Source organism: Periophthalmus magnuspinnatus, chromosome 11 (assembly GCF_009829125.3).
Source record: "Periophthalmus magnuspinnatus isolate fPerMag1 chromosome 11, fPerMag1.2.pri, whole genome shotgun sequence".
NCBI lineage: Eukaryota > Metazoa > Chordata > Actinopteri > Gobiiformes > Gobiidae > Periophthalmus > Periophthalmus magnuspinnatus.
The window spans coordinates 27,259,167-27,279,966 of NC_047136.2; the positions used below are offsets into that span (position 1 = coordinate 27,259,167).

The following is a 20,800-nucleotide window of genomic DNA, read 5'->3' on the forward strand; positions in this document are numbered from 1 at the left end:
TTCAATAACTCAATTTATGAAAAACATTTATTAGAAAAAACAAAACAAACAAACAAAAAAACAATTTGTTTCACTGCAGTGTTGCTTCATTCCCATTGTCATTTTTACTAGACTACTAGACTAATATAACATACTCTATATTACACGGTCTATTCCAAATAAATTGCGTAGTTTTTCTAACACGACCTCGTTTTTGTGTAAGATGCATAAGGTCTTTTCTGAAGTATAAACATGGTTGGTGTTTGTGTCAGACTGTGGAGTCCAGATCCAGCCTCAGGTAGAGTCCACTCCGGGTCTTCCTCTTCTCGCGACACTTCGGTAAAATGGCTGTGTCTCGCGGAGCCTCGTGCTGGTTTGGTTGATATCTAGCTCTCTCGCTCTCGTCCTGTAACAGAAGCCCCTACAACACACACTCTCCCACTTGTATTGGCAAAATTTGCATCCCTGGCTCTGTTTTGATGTGTTTTTTCTTTCCCAAAACTTTCCCCTGTCTGTTTTAACTTGTCCGGAGTCGCGGTGGATTACCGGATACCGGTCCGGACGGAGGGCAAAGGGGGAATGAACCGGGACAGCGGGTACGTTCTTCTAAATATCCTCGTATTTATATTCAATGGTTCTTGGGATTTTTACTGTGAGTAGTCGCGTTGCTGATTGAGAGAGGCTGCGATCGACTTGGGAGACAGAGGAATATGGCCGCTCAGGTCGCCAGCGTCGCCACTCTCAACACCAGCCCGCCATCCGAACTCAAGAAGCCCGACCGGGACCCGCAGGACGAGTCGGTGGCGGGAGAGAAGCAGCATGAGAAAAAGGAAGCTGGGACTGACGGGGGCTCTCCCGGCCACAAGGAGCTCCAGGACGGGACCGATGCTGGCAACGCTGGGGGAGGAGGGGATCCTGACATGAAGAACGGCAATTTGCCCAGGGTAAATAATAATAACAGTAATCAGAATGATTCTGGCGGACCCGAAGGGAATAACCATCCCGGAATGGGACACCATCACACGGGCCCCTTTCCCCCACCTCCTTACGGTTACAACCAGCACTTCAGGCCCCCTTTTCATCAACATGGCGGACAACAAAGCCCTGGCATGGCAGCTGCATCGGGGCCGGGCATGATGGACCCATATCCCCCTAACTCACACGAACACGGCTACCCCAACCATTACAACAACTACAGCCCATTCCCGAATAGGACTTCTTATCAAGGCCAGAGCTACGGGGCCATGAATTCCCCCCGCAACAGCCAGCCTCCGGCGGCTGGGGGGCAGCCAGGCAAGCAACAGCCAGCAGGAGGAACCGCTGCTATGGCTGCTTCTTACAATAATCAGAGGTATAACATGGGAAACCAACAACCTACATCTACACCAACTTTAAACCAGCTTCTGACATCTCCCAGCTCGGCCAGGACCTATCCGAACTACCCACAGGGGGACTATAACAATCAGGACGGGGCTAACAAGGGACCAGCAGATATGGGCAGCAGTCAGTATGCTGGGGTCCATCCGGGTTGGCAACAAAGGGTCCACCATCCACCTCCTATGAGCCCAGGGAACACTGGACAACCCCCCAACAGAACTCAGGTAAAGCACCCGTCTGCACACACTGTTGTACACTGGTGAAGTCAGTGTGCAGCCCAGAAAAGGCACACAGGAGTTGCATTTTGCTTTGGATCAGCCATTGTCTATGTAGCAAGAGCTCTAAAATGGCTGCCTCTCTCTTTCTCTCAATACCACCCCCTGCAATAGTGTTTAGAGTGAAAAACAGGCCACATATTCTGTTTTAAAGGACTTTGAAAGTGTGTGGTAGTTGTGTGTGCTGGTGGGATGTGCAGGGCGAGAGTTTGACTAAGTACAGTAAGAGTTTGTCAGGGGAAAGTGTGAGCTTGGAGAGATAAGCTGATATTTCTTCGCTGTCCTTCTTCAGGCTTATTGTAGAAAAGTGGGGCTGTTTCTTAAAGTAAAACGTGTCTGAAGTCGTTGTTGATACTTGTGAGCTAACAGTGGGAGCTATCAAAGTTGTGTGAGTAGCTGTCAGGACCGTAAACAAGATGCTAATGACAGCGGTTAGTAACATTTGCATAATGATTAAGAGCAGCTCTGGGGTAAAGCCGGATAACAGTGAAGGGCAGAGGACTCTCCTAGATCACTGAATCACCACAATTAACACCGCTAAGTGTTTACTCGGATCAAAGTGTGATTGCGACCGCGATTGATTCATTTCGGGGGAGGGTTTCATTCATTGTGGCTCTCTTTTCGACGCTGTTTGCTGTGTTTCCACGAGTGTGCTCCTGTAAACACGGCTGCTGCTCGGAGTTGGGGCAGAGCAGATTGCTCTGGGATTTGAATTATGGAGGTAAAATCCGGCTGTCAGAGCCAGGAGACAGTTGGTCTTAGGTTGACATGCGAGCCGAGATCTGATTGGCTCCCTATCCCTGTGCTCTCGGCCATTTATAATTGCATCTAATGGAAGGCTGCAGAAAAACAGCCCCCCCTGCCCAGATCCTGGTGCCTCTACCACATCAAAACTACATATTCACACATTATTGTTTTTTCTTTTTTTTTTTCTTTAAACACTTTATCCTTATATAGTCGTGTGTACAATTTTATATTTTTAGAAACTAATATATTTTTCATTAGTTGATTTCACAAGGCAATTCAAAAAAATACATTTAGACTATAGATTTCTGCGTTACCTTTATGTCCCCTCTCTGCATTAATGTGCATGATGACTGATTTCATGTGGCTTCATTTGTTTTTAATTAGTTGCTCATTAAATGTCACATTTGCTGAGTCACTTCTCCCTGTCCTCATATAGTGTTTAGATGAAGTTTATAGGTTCATACTGACTGCATACTTGCATTCTGGTCCGATTCTTGTTGAGCACATAGAATAGGTGTGGTCCTATAGCTTCGTTGTATGGCTGTGTTCCCCTCATTGTAATAAGACCCGTGCTCCTGAAGTCTCATGGCCATGTGAGCGATTGAATTCTGGCTGCAGTTGTGTTTACAAGCTCAGGAGGTGTCAGCCAAGTGTCAGTGCTTTTTTTCAGCAGGTTTACAATAGCCTAATTTACTTGCACATGCACACTGACTGTAACCATGTCAACAGTGCTCACCTATATCCGTGTGCTCAGCGATAACAGTTGCAATGTTTTTACTCCACTGTTATGTCATATGTCATGGGCGTGCAGGCAGATAGCGTGGGTTTGCTTTCTGTTTTTATTGACTAATTTTAGACTGGAGCCAATTAATTCAAATTCACCATATAAAGAATGCACAAGGTCTACGGCATACAAAGAGCATGCATGGAAACACTCATAAGAGCGTGTGACTGTATGAAAACAAGCATGCTTTTAAAGGTGCACTGTGTAGCTTTACTGGTTAGGGGTCCGCCACCTGCTTGTTTCCATAGAGATGTTATTGCTTTGCCAGTAATGTTCTGCAGTGTGGGAGTAAATACATATCTTGTATTTATTCAATTAAAGTTGTTTTTATTGCTCAAAAATATCTAGAAAAATATGCATTCTTAGTGTGAGTAGGCTCGCCTCTCCACAGATCTGACCAATAACGTGGCCTGGTGGCATCACTTGATTAAGATAGAATTTTAATGCCAGACATTTCAGAAAAAGCAATAGCCTCCACCCAGAAAAGTTGCATAGTGCACCTTTAATTGCTGTTCCTGTCTGTTCCCAGAAAATAGTTTTATCACATCTTCAATCATACGCCTGTTTTTTGTCTCTTGAAAACTTTCCAGGTGGCACCTTTTTTTGCATGGCTCTTAACATCCTCATTTGGCACTTCAGAGTTGTCACCCTGGGTAGACACAGTTCATCCTGGGAGGTTGTACCGCCACTTGTTGCTATGCTTCAAAATAAATGGTGCACACGTTTCACTTGTTGTTGATTGCCTCCTACGGCTCAACACAGCCAGGTAATTCATGTGTGTCTAGACTGAAATATTGCAACCTTTTATGTCCAGTAATTCTACCATAAGATCCAGGCGACTGAGCACAAGACTGTTATATTTATCAAACCTCACATTTTGTGATGGTTGGTAGAAAAATGTGGGAAAAGGATGGCTTGCTTGGTAAATTGCTGTTCAGTGCTGTTTATCACCGTGGATTTCCCATTTGACACTACTTTTGTGTCTCCACCTACAACCAGTGTAAATCTCTGGGTCAGCTGACAGCTTCACAGCAAATACCTATACTCTGTTATAGTGCCAGAGAAAAATGTTTTTGACTATCTGTAAACTAAGCCATGTTTCATAATGTACCTCTGTCACTCAAAAATATGGATATGCATAGGGACAGTATGAATGTACAAATGGGGACATATCCATATTTATTTACTAGCAGTTTTAGTTTCAAAACAAAACACATCCAAATAAAATGCAGGGCCTAAAAGGAAATGTCAGTCCCTTTTCTTTGAGTATACACTACTGTATAAATTATATATTTTAGCTTACTCCAAAATAATTACATTTTACTATCGTTTTAACACATCATTGTAACTGTTTATGCTCCTTTTGCTTGATGTTTCCTGTAAGAATTAGTCAGTTATACTGCTCTGTACTTTTAGATTACTAAGTGCTGTTGTGTTGTGTAGAGGATGGACTGTGCTGTTGTATTTTTGGCACATTACATATAGTTAAATTGAACAGTATGCGCTGTACCTAAAGTAACTGAATATTCCAGAGGCATGATTCTGTAGTGTGTCTTCATAAGGAGTGGGAACAAGGCCCCCCGTTGAGTGGACACACAAGTGACAGGAGGACTGCACATGTTCTGACAGCGCTTGTCATAAGGCCAACAGTTCTGCACATAGTGTTCAGCTGGACAAGTTGTGTGTTTGATGTTTGATTGCTGAGCTGGATGTGGCTGCCAGTCGACCAAAGTTCACTTTCAGAGCTGGAGTTTTCACCGGCTTTCCCTGTGGAACAACTGACCACAAGCTGCTGCTGCTAGATGTGTTTCAGCAAAGTTTATTGAATGCAAATTCAACTCGCTATTGGTTAAAAGCACCCTTTAAGTGTTCTGTATAATCATCTGTAATGATTGAATGTAGTGTACTTTACGGAGGCACTCACCTGCCCTGAACCACCTGCTGCAAATTAATGAATGTGTTAATTGAGAGGCGGGCCAGGCTCATATTGTGTGTTTTCATCACGTGCTCGAACTCGCCTCAGTGTTGTTGTTGTTATTGTGGATATCTCTGTGCCAGGTGCTTCCCCCGCCTCCTGCCAAACACATCAGGGATGCCCCTCAGCCTCGCACTCCTACTTCCCCCAATCCAGCTAGAAATTAAAAGAGAACCAAAAATGCACAGTAAATATTTTAGTCAGACATTCCCACTGTTGAAAGCATAATGAAAAATTCTGAACCAACCAAGGACGTTGCTTATTAAACTTACGGCCGTTAATAAGGCCCTCACATGCTTTGGCTGCTGTATAAGGAAAACCCCTGCTGCAAATTGGAAAAGGACTCTCATATCATTAGTTTCAAAACTTTTACAAATCTTATCATTCCTTCACTAAGTAGAGATAAGTCATAAAACCATTACTTAACAGAATTTGCAGTGATTTTATTTAGCACTCCAATGTGTCAAGTTAAAACTGTTATAGGTGGAGAAAATGAAATTAAATTGGAAAGCTGGTGATTATCATCTTTTTCTGAATGAAAGGCCATTTTCTTTTTATTTTATCTGAATATCACAAACTTTGTGTTGAACGCAATTATTTTAATTACTTTATTTCTTTTGTGTACAGCAATTATTATTTCTATTCACTTGAGGTTATGCTGAATGTGTGTTCAGTCCACAGAGAAAGGAAATGGAAGAAATTGAAGGATGATGACCCTTATTCAAACTATGGAGACAAAATATAATGTGTTCTTTGTTAAAGAGTAATAGGGCTTTTAATTGAAATTGGTCAGTTATTTAGTGATATTGTAGAGCTGTAACTAACTATTATCTCGATAGATTAGTCAGGTCTTTATCATTTTAGATTGGTCGACTACTCAAAGGAATTATTTCTATTGCCAATTAAGATTTAGAGTCATTTTAACCAGATGAAGCTGGATTGCTCACTGAAGGCTTCTAGATAGAGAGTACAAATAAAGTGAAAATGTCCACATATACAATCTGTGATTTTTATAAATTATACATTCAATAATGCTGCAGTATTTGTCAGAAAACTAATCACTTTATCGTTGCAGCCTTAATATATTTGTGTTAATATGTGTGTGTGTGTGTGTAGATGGATTCAGAGCTCCTTCATGGTTCCTATTCTATAATCCTACAAAGATATGAATAAAAAAATCCAAACATTTTCATTTCATTTTAATAATTAAGACATGAGATTGGGTCCATGAGAACTCGACAAGACGAGATTTACAATAAACAATTTGTGTGGTTAAGTTTTGGCAATTTGACAGTGGCTGTCATTACATTGTAGCACTGCTTTGTTCAACTGAAGCTTCTCAAGATGTGTAACACCAGTGTTTAACAGTGTCTAAGCCATATTAGAGTTGGGCGATGTGTGTGTTTTTTAGTATTGTCATACCGTCCCCTAATTGTACTGCGTTAGACTGTATTATTGCCTGTCCATTTAGTTAAGCCAAATCTGCTTAAAATTTTGTTTAAAAGTGTACCATTTTAAACTACAAATCACGAACAAATGAGTGAAACTGTAACCATGAAGGACACTGGAGGTTTTATGGTGAAACATAATGCACAAATACACATTGAGGAAGAGGGCTGGGTGTCATTAAGAAGTTGCTGATACAATACATACCTCAATACGTGTCTTAAGTGGCCTATGTATCTCGATTCTTGATGCAATGCACTGTCCATTCGATATGATACAATATAATTCAAATCAATTTGATTCAGTGAAAAATAAAGGCTTTCGGGACATTTATTGATGAACCCCATTTTCACAAAAATAATTTATCTTCCATTTATTGAAGATGAATGAACATAACAGATTTAATTTCACTGGCCAGTATTCCTCATCCACAGCTTAAATGAGCTCCACATTTACATTTACACAGGGACATGTGCCGTTTAACGGCTCTGAAAGATCACAACATATTTACTAAACAACTGTGATACTAAAAATCTTTGTTAAACCAAAGTTAATATGAAATAAACCTATTTTTATAACCAAAACTCAAATCAAATATCAAATATTCTGCATAAGTTTCTTTCCTCTAAGCAAGCCACACAAATGTAGCACTGTGACAGAATCATTTGGTAAAATATACAAAAAATCATTAAATGAAATGATATGATAAATTGATATTTCGATATTTTTGCACACCTCTCTTGAGGAAGCTTTCTTTCACGGGGCGCTCTGCGTGGATCATGGCCATACGTGCACCACAAACACAGAGGTCCAAGATAACACTGTGCTGGATCTTAAACACACAAAGCGCTGCATTTCCAACATCAACTTCTAATGACAGTGAATATTGTCATATTTGTTAAGTCATATATAGCGTCTGCCTGTGACTGTTCTGACTGCATGATCGCATGATAATGGTGAAATGGAGGTAATGTTTTATCAACGGCCTGCTGTTGATGCGCTCACACGTGTGTTAGCACATGGATTTATGTGTACAAGCTGAGAAAAACAACATGTATATGGGCTGTTTTATGAAGTTAGTTCACCCACCTAGCAGTCCTGTCCAAGTTACTCCTTCTGTTCTTCACAGACACAAAAAATATAAGATCCAAACAGTACATCCAAAGTGACTGTGTATCCATAGAGCATGAGCTGATAAAGTCAGAATCTGTTGTGTCCCGGGTACACCTGCATGCGGTCCACAATGTCCTGCACATTGCGTCATGTCCACGTGTTCTTGTGGCCAGGCTCTTTGAGCCCAACAGTTGTTTTGACAGGTAGAAGGAGCTACACTATATCGAGGTGATGATGAGTTCAGGTCCAGAAGTAAGCTATTTTAGATGTTTAATATCTGTCAAATGGCTTAAAATATATATTTAATGGAGTAATTTATTGGCTGCGTGTTGAAACTTTAAAACTTTGCAGATTCCAATTTTTTTTTTTCCCTAACAGATGATATTTAAGATGATGTATCACGCTTTTTCAGTACCGCGATATATATATTATCATCATATTCTCCAACTCTAAGCCAAATGTAACACATGGGAAAAAAATCTAACAAGATAATTTTCCACGTGTGCACAAGATCTGACTTTTATCATCTCTAATAATTACACTTCCCTAACTGTATTCTCCTGTAAGGCCAGTTTAAATTTCAGACACCGATATTTGGCAACACATTTGTCTGGAAATATCAATTTATATCACTTTCTTTGGCAGGAAATAATTTGATCTGATGTTTTGTCCATAAAGGTATGTGCTGTGACCTGCAGTCTGTATTAGAAACATCCATGTCGCCTGGTGCCATCAAATCACAAGGCTGCAGTAAAGGTCAAGTGAGCTGCTGTTTACATTCATCATCAAGTGCTATCTTTGTTGCTCAAAGTTGTATTGATGGTTTGACCTTGAATCTCTAATGCTGCACAATGTTTACCTGCTCATAATCAGTCCACATTAATGCTAAATGCCCTTTTACTTTCACTTCAGTCCGTATCGTGAACTAGTGTGCATTTAAAAAGCAGGAAGTTGACTGTTGCTCTTTCATGCATAGTGCTGAGTAATGATTCTCCACAGGCCACATGGACAGCACGCCGCCTCCCCTCCCAGCGCCGCGTGGATGTGTGCGAGGGAAAAACGGTGTCAGTGATACTCAGGGGAGGGAGGGAGGGGAGGAGGGCGTTTTGTGAATGATCTCGGTCTGGCCCTGACAGCTGTGTGTATTTGTGTAGAAGAGTGCAGCAGTTAGTCGGTGGTCGCACTGAAGCGTCCTCCACCGCCTCAGGAGCCTCTCTGACCTGCTCTTACTCCACGTGTCACCAGCCATCCGTCTTTCTTTAGTAACGCCAGGCTTTTCATCCCGCTGACAGCCCTGACACTGCTGCCTTTTCCACCACGCCGCTTTTTCCACACAAAGTCAGTGTCGTCTGCCCAGGCCTGTGTCTATGAACAGCTAACTATGGGACAATATACTACACATTTTATGTACCATCCATAACTATTGCAGCATAATGGTACCGGTTATTTATGGTGGGTAAATTGACTCATTTTGCTATACTTAAATTCTGACGTGAAGGCTCACTTTTGATTGGGAAACAATGTTTACCAAAATACATTCAATACAGAATTATGAGTTTTTCTTGATGCGACTGTGTGGCAACCTTTGATAGTCCAACTCCTAAAAGAGTTGGTGATATTATTTGTGTAGAATATTTTTCAATGATGAGCACTCTCACTTAAGTTCATTTTTTATTTTCTCTTCATCAATATAGAATATATGTGGCAATGAAGAATGAAAAGCTACAGTAAGATAAAATGACTACACTTAAATGGACATTCATGTGACTGGTATAAGGTATTATTAGGTGCACTTCAAAATAAATTCACCTAACCTAACTTCCATTTTATTGTGGATAGTCTGTAGAATGCCCAGCTAATGTCCTGTCCTACGTAGATACCGAGGGCTCCAGACTAACATTGTTTCCAAGAGCACTGCAGCCTGACTCAAATCTTTTAGGAGCACAACCAGACAATTTAGGGGAGCATTATATAAACTGATATAAATATTTTTTTCTAGTTGATGTTATAGACCTAATTGATATGTTTTATTCATGTTTAATTGTAATGTAACCAGCCAGTAGATGTTTAACACAGATTTATTTATAAGCATGAAGCAAGAAGCAGGTGATCTGTAAAAGAGATCTGACATGAAAATACATTATAAATTGAGTAAATGTAAGTTTACTCTAGAATTGAATAAGAATTGTCTAAATTTCTCTCAATGCCCCCTCTCATTATTCATATGTAGCTTCACTTGTATGTCTGAGTAACCACGTATTCTCTCCTCCTTCATCATTTTAAAGCACAGAGGCTGTATTACATAGCAGTACAGCTGTCAACATGCAATCAGTGCCTCATGCTAACACACTTGGCTCCTTAGCTTCACTTTTATCACTGAAAGTACAGTCTCTGCCCCAGTCCTCTGTGAGCACACAGTGTGGAGTGAGTTTACAAATGTTACTGAGCACGTTGTAAAACTTCAGTGATTTAAAAAGTCAGAGGACGCGACTAGAGCGATGCTATGTTGTGAAAAGAAGGTTCAGACAAGTCCTGGACAGATATTGGAGATGTCCATGGGTCACTCTCAGTTGTGTCTGCAGCTGCTGTGGGTGCAGAGGGGAGAGCAATGTGGCTCGTTTAAATTACTCAAATTATTACATTTAATGCAAATACTAAGTTCTGAAAAAGAAATTTGGTCGCAGTCTGGAGCCCTGCCAAGTGACCAAAAGTTTTCTCTTCTTTCAACGTGGACTAAGGCAACAGTTCATCCGTACCCAAATGTCAAAGTTAGGCAGCTGCACCGGGCCACGCTGGGATGCAAAGGTAATTCATTTCTCCTGACATTTGGCTTCTAAAATGCTCCAGATTAGCATAGTAATATCCTTCTGCGTGCCTGTGTGAGAAGCAGACTTCATTTACATGACGTATGGTGTGTGTGTTCTATGAAATAAAGTGGTTAACCTTTAAATGGGTGCAGTTGTTTAATACTCAAAGGTGGGGAATGATGCTTCCGCTGCATTCACCTTTGCTCTCTACGTTTGACGGTATATAAAGGCCTGGAACAGGAATAGGCGCCGTGAAAGGAACAGTTGGGTCTCATTCCTCACTGAATCCTCTGACGGCTGTGGCAAAGTCTGCGCTTTGCTTCAGAAAAATGACAAATTCACATTACTGGCACCTTAGGCCAAGTTTCTACACATTTCTTAGCAAACATTTTCATTTTGTTATAACTATGTCAGAAAGAACTATGGCATTATTCAAATTTTTCAGTTCATATTGAGACCATATTTAGTAATGCGTCTTTAATCATAAACCACAGTAAAATCATTCTTGTGCGTTTCACCAAATAATTGCTTAGCAGCTTACAAATTGTTGACTATGACCACAATGGTAATTCATTTATTTGAAATTATTACACAGATATGAATGAACATTTTTAAGTCTTTTGTAAAGTTTCTTTTTTTTGCTGCTTGTATATTTTGACTGTAGTTGTTGACCAATTAGGATGGGTATTACATTGATGTAGCTTATCTTTTGTCTGAGAAATGATTACTTGAACATGGGCTGTTGAAGTGACTCATGCAAAGATCATCAAATATCAGTTAGCAGTGAAAGTTATATATTGGAGTTGTTTCTACCTCTCTAAGAGAAAACTGAGTTATCCATTTTAAACATTATTTGAAAGAAGTGAATGTTCTATGAATGATTGTCCTCTTAGTTTAATGGCTCATTCACTTATCTCCGAGTTCAATGATCCCCTATAGAAGCCTAGTGTCCAGTAAAAGTGGTGTGTGTGTGTGAATCAGATGGTGAGCGGACACATTTTCCTGTCAGCGTGGAGGAGAGGGAGCACAGCGCTGTGTGTGACTTGTGTGTCAGAGTTGTGACTCTAACCATGAGGCAGCCAGTGACCCAGCCAGGTCCTTAAGTGGCTTCTCCTCATTCACCAGCCAGACTATTTTTGGCATAGTAGTGAGTGACACACTTCTCGTAATGGGTCGTGGAGGGTGCCAATGGTCAGTCTGAATAAGCATCCTTCTCTCAGTGCAAGCCGAGCCTAGACCCGTGATGTAACCGATCGCTGTCTGACGAGTGGCCGGCTGTGAACACATCAAGAGCCTTATCAGTGAGTGGAGAGGGGAGTGCACACGGAGAGTCTCCTCTGATGGGACTCCTGGTCAAGTGCTCATGTGACCTGCTGCTTCAGGCTTTAATACTGTATTTGTAATGTGAAACAGGGTTATCACAGAGCAGTCATGTGTAAATGGTTAATTTGCTGTTACCAGTCAATGATTACAACACAGCAGTGACATAACATATTGTCACCAAGAGCCTCTGGTGCTTTTACTACTAGAGTGAATTAGGACGACACTGTAAAAAAATATACGTTCAAGTATTGCAGTTGCATTTGGATAAGGACTGCACAGTATTGGAAAAGACTGCTGCATGTGTTATGGCTGTTAAAAACAGAAATAAAAAAATATTGGTCACAGTACTCGACATAATAATTTTAGTTTATGTGCATGCTTTATTTTAAAAGTCAGACTTTGGCAACAAAACCTTAATATACACAAAACCATGATTAAATCAAGGCTAATGTGGGTCTTGATAAGGAAAATACTTTTCTGTTATTGCTGTGCTGTGTTATTATTGTGCAGCCGTGGTTTAGACATATGATTTAAAGTTTTTCTGTTAATTTGGCTCATTTTATAGTGCTCAGTCTAATTCAATTGACCAAAGACTTTAAGAACATTTCAGAACATGTTTCTTGCTGTCTTAAAACTACAGACTAATGACTTGTTTTTTTTTTCCAATAGTGAGATGTTTTTTTTGTTTTACAGTCCTGGAGCTTAAATAATTGCAGTTCTTGTGATCTATACACTGGTTGAAATTTCGATTTGATTGTGATATTTGTGCATTCCTAGAATGAATGAAGATGCAATTTGTTTTCATTTTCTTTTATTGCAGGAAGAGCATTTATATCTGGACAAATTACATGGAAGCCTTAATGTTACCAGATGTGCTCTTACTCTGTTTGATTGAAAGTGGTCTATCTTCAGTTAATAACCATTCTTAGTGGATGTACATTTTGTATTTCGTGAGACAACACGACAGATGTGATTCATACATGCTGGTATTGTACTTTCATATTAAGTATTTTACCATGTGGTGCTAGTATTGTTGGGTAGTATTGTTGGGTTTGCAAGTCAGTATAACCCAGCTGAATATAAATAGAAAAAACCTTTGAAAATAACTTTTACTACTTTATCCTAACGGCTTGTATTTCAGTCCTACAAACTATCAAATTGACCAAAATACTACTTTTACCTCTGAAAAGCACACGCCAACTTCATTTCCTGTAACCACCTTCCTGCGTTAATTCCCATCCTCTTTTCCCCTCCTTAAAGGTCATTACGTTTTGCTTTCACTCTCAGAATAGGCTGTTTTTTTTTAAATTGTGTTAACAGGTGCATTGTCCATCACTTTTCTGCCATCACCGGTGCAGTCAGCTCCCTCCCGCTGGCAAATGACAAGCGTGCAGGTGGTTGGGGCCCGTTTATCGCCGTGCCGTGCCCCGTTACCCCGGCGCCTCGAGAGCTCACACAGTCCAAAGCCCCACTCTCCACATCTCTCCTCTGGGAATAGGCTCCTGTCACCTGGAAATAGAAAGTTTGGCCTGACGGTTTGACAGGCGGCAGTCACGGCCAGCATTCACGCGGTTGTACCTTTTGACTTTAACATCATACTGACAAGTCATGTACCACCACGTGATTTTTTGTGAAGCAAAGAATAACTCCTTCAAAAATGTACTCTACAATGACTTGTGTGTATGGATGTATAGATGTACAAACGTATGCATTTTTAAAGTAGCAAAGAAATGCTTATTGTGGCCTCCGAAAGAATATGAAGGGGAACACATGTATTTTTTATATAAATGTTATTACTCCTTTATTATTATTTTATTAATATTGCCAAAACAAATCCACTAAATATTTAAATAGCTCTAGATGAATTACATTACATTTATTGTCATGTTTGTATCGTTACACGTCTTTGCATCTAATAGCTTCTAATTTACATCACAGGAATACATTTTTTGAAGTTGAGCTGAAGTTCCTTAGATCTCCAGCTGATTTTACAAGCTTGTCTGAAAATGCACTGTACTGAGCCCTCATTAACCTCCAGTTGGCTGCCTTTTGTGTCTTCCCTCATTTCTGCTGGATGTGAAAGTTGATTTGTCATGCGACTGTGCGAGCCCCCTATTTCCTCTCCTCCCAGAACATCTTTTGAATTCCAGAGAACAGCTGGATGAACATCTGGGTGAATCGGGTGCCATGGAAAGCTCTTACTGTGGTTCTGAGCAGCAATAGACGTACGTGTAGACGCCCCCCTTCTGCCCGGCCTGGATCTACCCCTCATTTCAGTCTGGAGTCGTGCAGCGGTCAGCTTCTCACTTGGAAGATAAACTAATTGCTTAATTGAGAACATTGGCTTTTTGGAAGTTTTCCTTCATGTTTACTCAAGCGCTCAATGGAAAACATGTTTGGAACGTGGCTTGTTTGGCTGTTTATTTTTTATCATGGATTGACGTTTATGGACGATGTATAATGTTTCATTTTGGCACAAACTTTCAAGTAAATAGATTCTTCTGTCATACTCCATAACAGGCTCGCCATCAGTGTGTACAAATGCATAGAGCAACACAAACACTGTAAAAGTAACTAAAATATAGTTTTTATGTTCAGTATTAGAGGTAGCGTTTGTTTGCTTCTTGCTGAAGTCATTGATATGCCTGAGCCTGTTGTGTACTCACCTTGTTTGTGCACTGGTCATTATTAATGAATAGGGGAAATACTAGGCATGTTCCTCCCACAAGACATGTTCAAAACAAAACTTTGGTCAAGATGACTTTGACAATTTAAAGGTCAGTACAACCTGCTTTTTACTCATAATCACAAACTGAAAAAAAACAAAAAATACTAAACTTTTAGTTAAGGTAGCATCATTTAGCATGTGCGGGAAGTGATGGGGTATCATGTGATCCTTGTGATGGCGCCATATGAGGGCTAGCTAGCGTGTGCGAGGTTAGCGCGGGTACATTGCGTGTCCAGGGGCTTTAACGGCAGAACAATGGCGAGTGTGAGCGGCAGGCCCGAGCCGTGTGGCGGATTAAATTAGCAGCAGTTGTTTATCGTCTGTGCCCCCCCTCCCCTCCTTCACCAGCTCCACTACAACCACCCCCGGTCCATCTGCTACACCCCCCCCCCCTCCACCATGCGAACAAATCCTTTCCTCTGCGTCCGCACATGAACACTTTTCAATACTCGCACTATCCAACCCAACCATGACACAGAAGACTCAGCTCAACCTCTTGTGCCAAGCAGGCTTTCCCTCTATGCAGATTAGCCATGTGCTAATTGTATTTATATATTTATTTTCTCTATGCCGGAGAGCCTGAAAACAGGGAGGGGAGGAGTTTGAAATTGATTAGATGACTGAGCAGAAAAGGGACGGCATGCTGCGCGGGGTTTGGCAGCACTGGGAGAATGTGCTTTGTTTTTACTTTTTATCACACTCTTTGCTCTCAGGGCTTTTTAAAAATAAGACTTAATTGTTATGTTAAGAAAGCTAATTGTTGAGTTGTTTTAGCTACAGGAATGTTTTATGTGTCTTTAGAAATGAATGTATACTAACTATTACATTTAGACATCTCGCAAAGGGCTTTTTTAACTCACGATGCACGTTTATGGAATTTTCAACCAATTATTAGAAGATGCGTCTCATAACTGATAAAGTAAAATGGATAATATGGTTTAAATTAACCTGATTTTTGAAATGTAAAACTTTTTTTGGTTTTAGTTCATGGACCTAAATATCACTCAAGCAGACCGTATAATACATATAAAGCCTGAAAAATATGATATTTACAAATACAAACAGTATTTGGTTGTAGACTATGTCCTGATAATGTTTCATACAGGCCTACATTAATTCCTCTTACCACACTGTAAATGCTCTTTGTTTTATTTTGTTATTTTTCTTATATTTCTTATATATATTATAGCAGCCACTGGGTATTGTGAATATAGATGATGAATAAAACGTTAGTGGAGAGAGACAGAGTACACAGTCCTGTACAGTCCGTCTGCATTGGCCTGTTAGTGAAACATGTCTGTGTGACACTCACTGCACCATGCATCCTCTTATTTAATTAAGAACTAAAATACAACAAGGTCCTCGCATAGTTTAAGCCGGTCAGTCCGATAGCATCTATGTCAGGCCACAGTACTACAGACTGTTACAGTCTCCTCCATGTCTCGCCCTGCCTCTTGTTTTCACTTGTTGTTGCGATGAAAACTTTTTGATAAATGTTAGAAGCTTCTATTCCCCCTCTCGTGTCATGTAGCTAGTACAAAATGATTTCGCTGAAGTATCTTTCTTCTAAAAAAGAAGCATGTATATGTAAACACATCTCTACGTTCTACCTCTGACCCAGGGCTGGCTGTGTGTGCGGCTGGAGCAGGGGGCAACTCAGTGTATTTTGGGCGTCTAATTATTGGCTTAATTATCAGTGAAAAATTTTATTGCTGGAATTATCGGCGTGATGTCATAATTGCCATTATCATGATAATTATTATCGTGCATCCCTAATTTTTATCACAAAATTCAACCGTACTCAAAATGCACATTTATAACACAAATATTAGGTATTTTCTCAGAAGCACTTGTTTTTCTCTTTTTAATCAAAACACAAGGAGCCCGAGATGTTGCAAGTCCCATCTTCCACTAGATTTCACCGCCATGTCATTTTCCTGATTTACAAATAAACCTTAATTCTCACTTCTCATTCTTTGCTGGGTTGAGACATTTTCATCAATGTTTATTTCAAATCTTGGAAGCAAAATTTTCTGTCATTCTTTTTTCTGAGAATGACATTATACAACCTTTTATCAGTGTTTAGCATTTGATTAGAGTCATTCCTGGATGTAATATTAGAAAATAGGACATTCATGCACAAGGTCTCACAGCTGAGCAGCAAAGTGTCTAGCCTTGATGTTTTTTTTTTCTTGAAAAATGCTTGTTCTTTGACAGAAAAGAAGGGTAAATCTGTTCTTGTGGCACCCCCTGACCTTCAAACATGAATACAAAACTGATAGAGAGATTGTGCAAGGATATGCAACAGTCTGGCATGGACAACTTCAACAACACAAGGTAGTAAACAAATCAATGAGGACTCCAGCTGTGAGGGGCTACCCTTCAGATTCTATTTTAGTAGAGAATGTGTATTTATTTTTTGTCCATTTTATCCTTATTTAAATGTTCAGTCTTGGATTTAATGTGACATGTAGGGCTGCAACTAAGTTAATTTGCTGATACGATTATTTTTTCGATGAATCAATTAATTGTTGACACTGCAAAAAACAAAAAAAAAAAACAACAGATTATTAAATTATTATTGAACATATATTTTAATTAAATGTCAACTTATCTTGTAATGGTTTCATTGTGATTAATTCATGTAACTTGTTTCAGCCCTAGTCACAGGAAGTGTGCTGTGCCATTGTTGTGTCTACTAGCTCACAGATAGAGGTTAAAAGTGCACAGGAGGTCACCAGAGAGACTTCTGGGCCCTGTTACGTCTTTCCCCGCAGTCCGCTCGGTAATGACCCCGGGGAGCATAGTAGCACCCCCCCTCATCCTCTTACACACAGCCTCCTCCACACAAAACATAACCGCGCAACGCACACACCTACTGTCCTGAACATGAGGAGCTGTGGCCTGAGGGAGGCTAGAGGGAAAACACGGAGCGGAATGTGTTATCTGGGCTAATGGATTAACGTGACCAGTCTGACAGTGAAGGGTCACCAAGCACCTTGAAATAGCTAAGACTAGCTTTCCATTCAAAGAATAACAAATATTAGACCATAGACCAGTATACGCCCATGAACCTACCTGGACGACTGAGGGATTACACAGATATAACGCCAAATAGGAATAAAAAAGAAAGTACTATTATTTAATGTTGAAAACTGCATTGTACTGTCTAAATAAGGATTGTTTTTTACAATCACCGTGCTATTGGAATCGGTATTCAGTATCTAGTCTATTGCTTACTATCAAAATAGTTTGAAATGTTAGCATTGTGACAACACTAGGCTAGAGGAGTTATACCAAAATTGGTCATGGTCTTTTGTGATGTACTTCAGATACAGTGGTTTTAGTCCCCTGGGTGGAATGTGAAAATATATTTATTAGAAACTGCTTTCAACTTGTGCATTCTGTTGCATTGTGGCTTTGTTGTTCAAGGTTAATTTTTGCAAGTGACTGACTTTGACATATACAAAATTGTTGCCAAAGTAAAGTTCATTGTCCGATGATTTCCACTTTTAAAAAACGTATGTAATTGTTAAAGTGCTGTAAAACTTGTGGAAATGCCTTGGATGCGTGAAGGCTGACCCTGCCAGGATGTGGAGCCCCCCCACACCTCCACATGACCCCCTGTCTACTCCAGTGCTGTCATTCAGACAGTGCCAAAGCCTGCTGCTTTATTAAAGCCCAGGAAGAGCAGGCCCTGGCCCGGGTTCAAACAGCACTGCAGCTGGGACCTGTTACATTTTCGGCACACTGCCCTCTCCCTCTTGCTCTGCTATAAATAGCTCCGTGGTTGTCTCCCTTAACCAAGGAAAGAGGTTTTGAGGGAGGAAAAAAGCACACACACACACAGATTAATAACCGTGGGAAGCAATGAAAGCTTTGTGTCTGCTGCCCGAGGTCAACAGGCTGGAGGTGTTGCACTTCAAAGAGCGCGCAGTGGCCTGTGTTTTCAGATAGCACTGCGCGGGGTTTGATAATGATGCCACACAAAGATGAGACGTGTTGACAGGGATTTTGACACACATTTGATTTAGCCTGTCCCAGCTGCACTTGAGCACATAACATGGGCCTGAAATACAAGAATATTACAGCTGTTGAGTTTTATTGTGATCCTTGCACTTTTTCTGAATCTAAAATTACTACATCAGGCAATAGCTGCATTATACAAATAATGTAGCAGTCATTGTTCCTCACTGTAACATTACAAGCTTAATTGCATACATGTTTCATGTTAAACCGTCTTAAGTTGACATATCATAGCTTTTATCTTAACTTGATTTTTTTTGCTTTAATCAGCATTTAAAATGCATCTGTGAAAACAGTCAGCCAGGCCAATTCAGTACAAACAAACACTGTCAAAAATCTTGTTGCTTTAGATTGGTTCATTTTAATAATGTATGTTTTGATTTATTTATTTATTTTGATTTATTTTTGTAAATGATAGGTGAAACATGATATTGAAGCAATATTGAAGCAGAGGACCAATTCTTCCACTTCATAGTATTCATAATGATGTAATACTACACGTGGCTAATTTGCATTGCATTGAGTCAGTATGTATAATTGAGTTGAATGCAGCCTTACACAGTAATACCAGGTTTCAAGCCATTTAAAGATGTATTCATATTTTGCTTCAAGTGGGACAAAAACGTTGACATCATTTTTCACTGCAAACAGAATCCACGTGCAAGCCGGAATTTCTATCTTATTACGCCACACTCTCCCAAGTCTTATTTTCCTCTTTTATGGCCTTGGCTTCTGCTGCTGACAGTCCCCTCTACCTCACCCCTGCCCTCCCCGATGCTTCCTTTTCCCCTTTCCATCTCAAGCCAAAAAAAGGGGCTGTCTGTGTGAGCCACGTGGATCTGTGGAGTCCCTGCCGGCCAAGGTCAGCCCCCAGCGCTCCACCCGGGGACTCCATCCTGACGTAGGCCCAGCTGACGGGTGGGCTCGGGTCCAGATACCGCAGACACTTCCACTTCCTTAAGCTTATTTTCATAGAAAGCCTTTGCCGTAACAGTATCCACCCACTGGCACAATGATCTCCTGGGCAGGGAAATGGCTCCTGGCGGATATAGTGGGCTTGTTCATTCATTCATAGCCAATTTTTTCCCTTTTTCTAGTAAGGAAAGTAAATCCACAACTGTTTTCCCACTCCCCCTAGTGCTTTCTGTTCTTTTTGCTTGATAAGATGTTTTCTAAATGATGCCTGCAGAGTCATAATTCTTGCTCACAACTGATAAATGCCTTTTGAATGAAATCCACTTAAGAGGTTCCAGAAAACATTATTGACCTGCTATTTCATTTGCGCAACTTAAAAACCCACATTGAGCATTACCTCCTTAACCATGACTCATTTTTTCATATTGGGTTTCTATTTCTATCTCAGATTATGATTAATCTTCAAATCTTATTTTTATTTTTTATTTTTTATTCTTCCAGCCCTCAAGCCCCATGGACCAGGTAGGGAAGATGCGGAACCAGCCATACACAGGGCCAAACCCATACTCTCAGCAGCAACAGGGACCTCCCAGTGGGCCTGGCCCCCAACAGGGGGGCTCTTATCCCGGGCAAGGCTATGGACCTCCAGGCCCACAGAGATACCCCATGGGTATGCAGAACAGAAGTCTGCCATATGGACAACAGGTCAGTTAATTTAATAAAAAGCATATGGTTTTTTTTTTGTTTTTTTGTTTTTTTTTTCAAACCTGCAATATTTGTGTTGCTATTTGATCTGTATATGAAGAGACTGCACACTTTTGCCTGGAATGGCATATTCCCATTTATGATGTGGATTAATTTATGCCACTTGATTTTTTTTTTTTTTTTGGGACAGATGGAAGTTTGCAATACTTCAAAATAAATTTACAATATAGTGATTAAAAACTGAATCATGATCTCATCCGTGTGACGATATGCTATTTTGGTAAAATTGACAAATCGATTACCAGCTTTTTTGTTTAATGCAACTTGATGGTCAAAAAATACATTTTCTACTAGTGGCTGGTGGATTTAATCAATCACAGTGAAGAGTAAACTTTCAGAAACGGCAGATGGCATCTTTTATACCGTTTTTAAGAGGTAACTAAAGCTAAGAAAACATGAGTCGTGATAAAATCGAAATCGTGATCTGGCTATAATATGAATTTTTTTGGCATATCGCCCGCCCCTAATTGATTATTTGTTATTGTAGCTGGTCTAACATATTGAACATCTGCAGAAATATCTTGTCTTTTGTGTTCTTAG

At 40.3% G+C, this 20,800-nt stretch overlaps 1 protein-coding gene across 3 annotated transcripts in view; it reads left to right on the plus strand.

Annotated features, from left to right (window-relative positions):
• The first annotated feature begins 312 nt into the window (after nucleotides 1–312).
• Nucleotides 313–20,800, plus strand: part of arid1ab (AT rich interactive domain 1Ab (SWI-like)) — a 45,288-nt gene continuing 24,800 nt past the window's right edge. For 2 of the 3 annotated variants that reach the window (XM_033975147.2, XM_055225436.1), the window contains exons 1-2: nucleotides 313–1,580; nucleotides 19,997–20,200. In XM_033975147.2, coding sequence (XP_033831038.1) covers nucleotides 690–1,580; nucleotides 19,997–20,200 — 1,095 coding nt within the window. In that variant the 5' untranslated portion in view covers nucleotides 313–689. The remainder of the gene's footprint in view (nucleotides 1,581–19,996; nucleotides 20,201–20,800) is intronic. The other variant, XM_033975148.2, reaches the window with a different exon arrangement.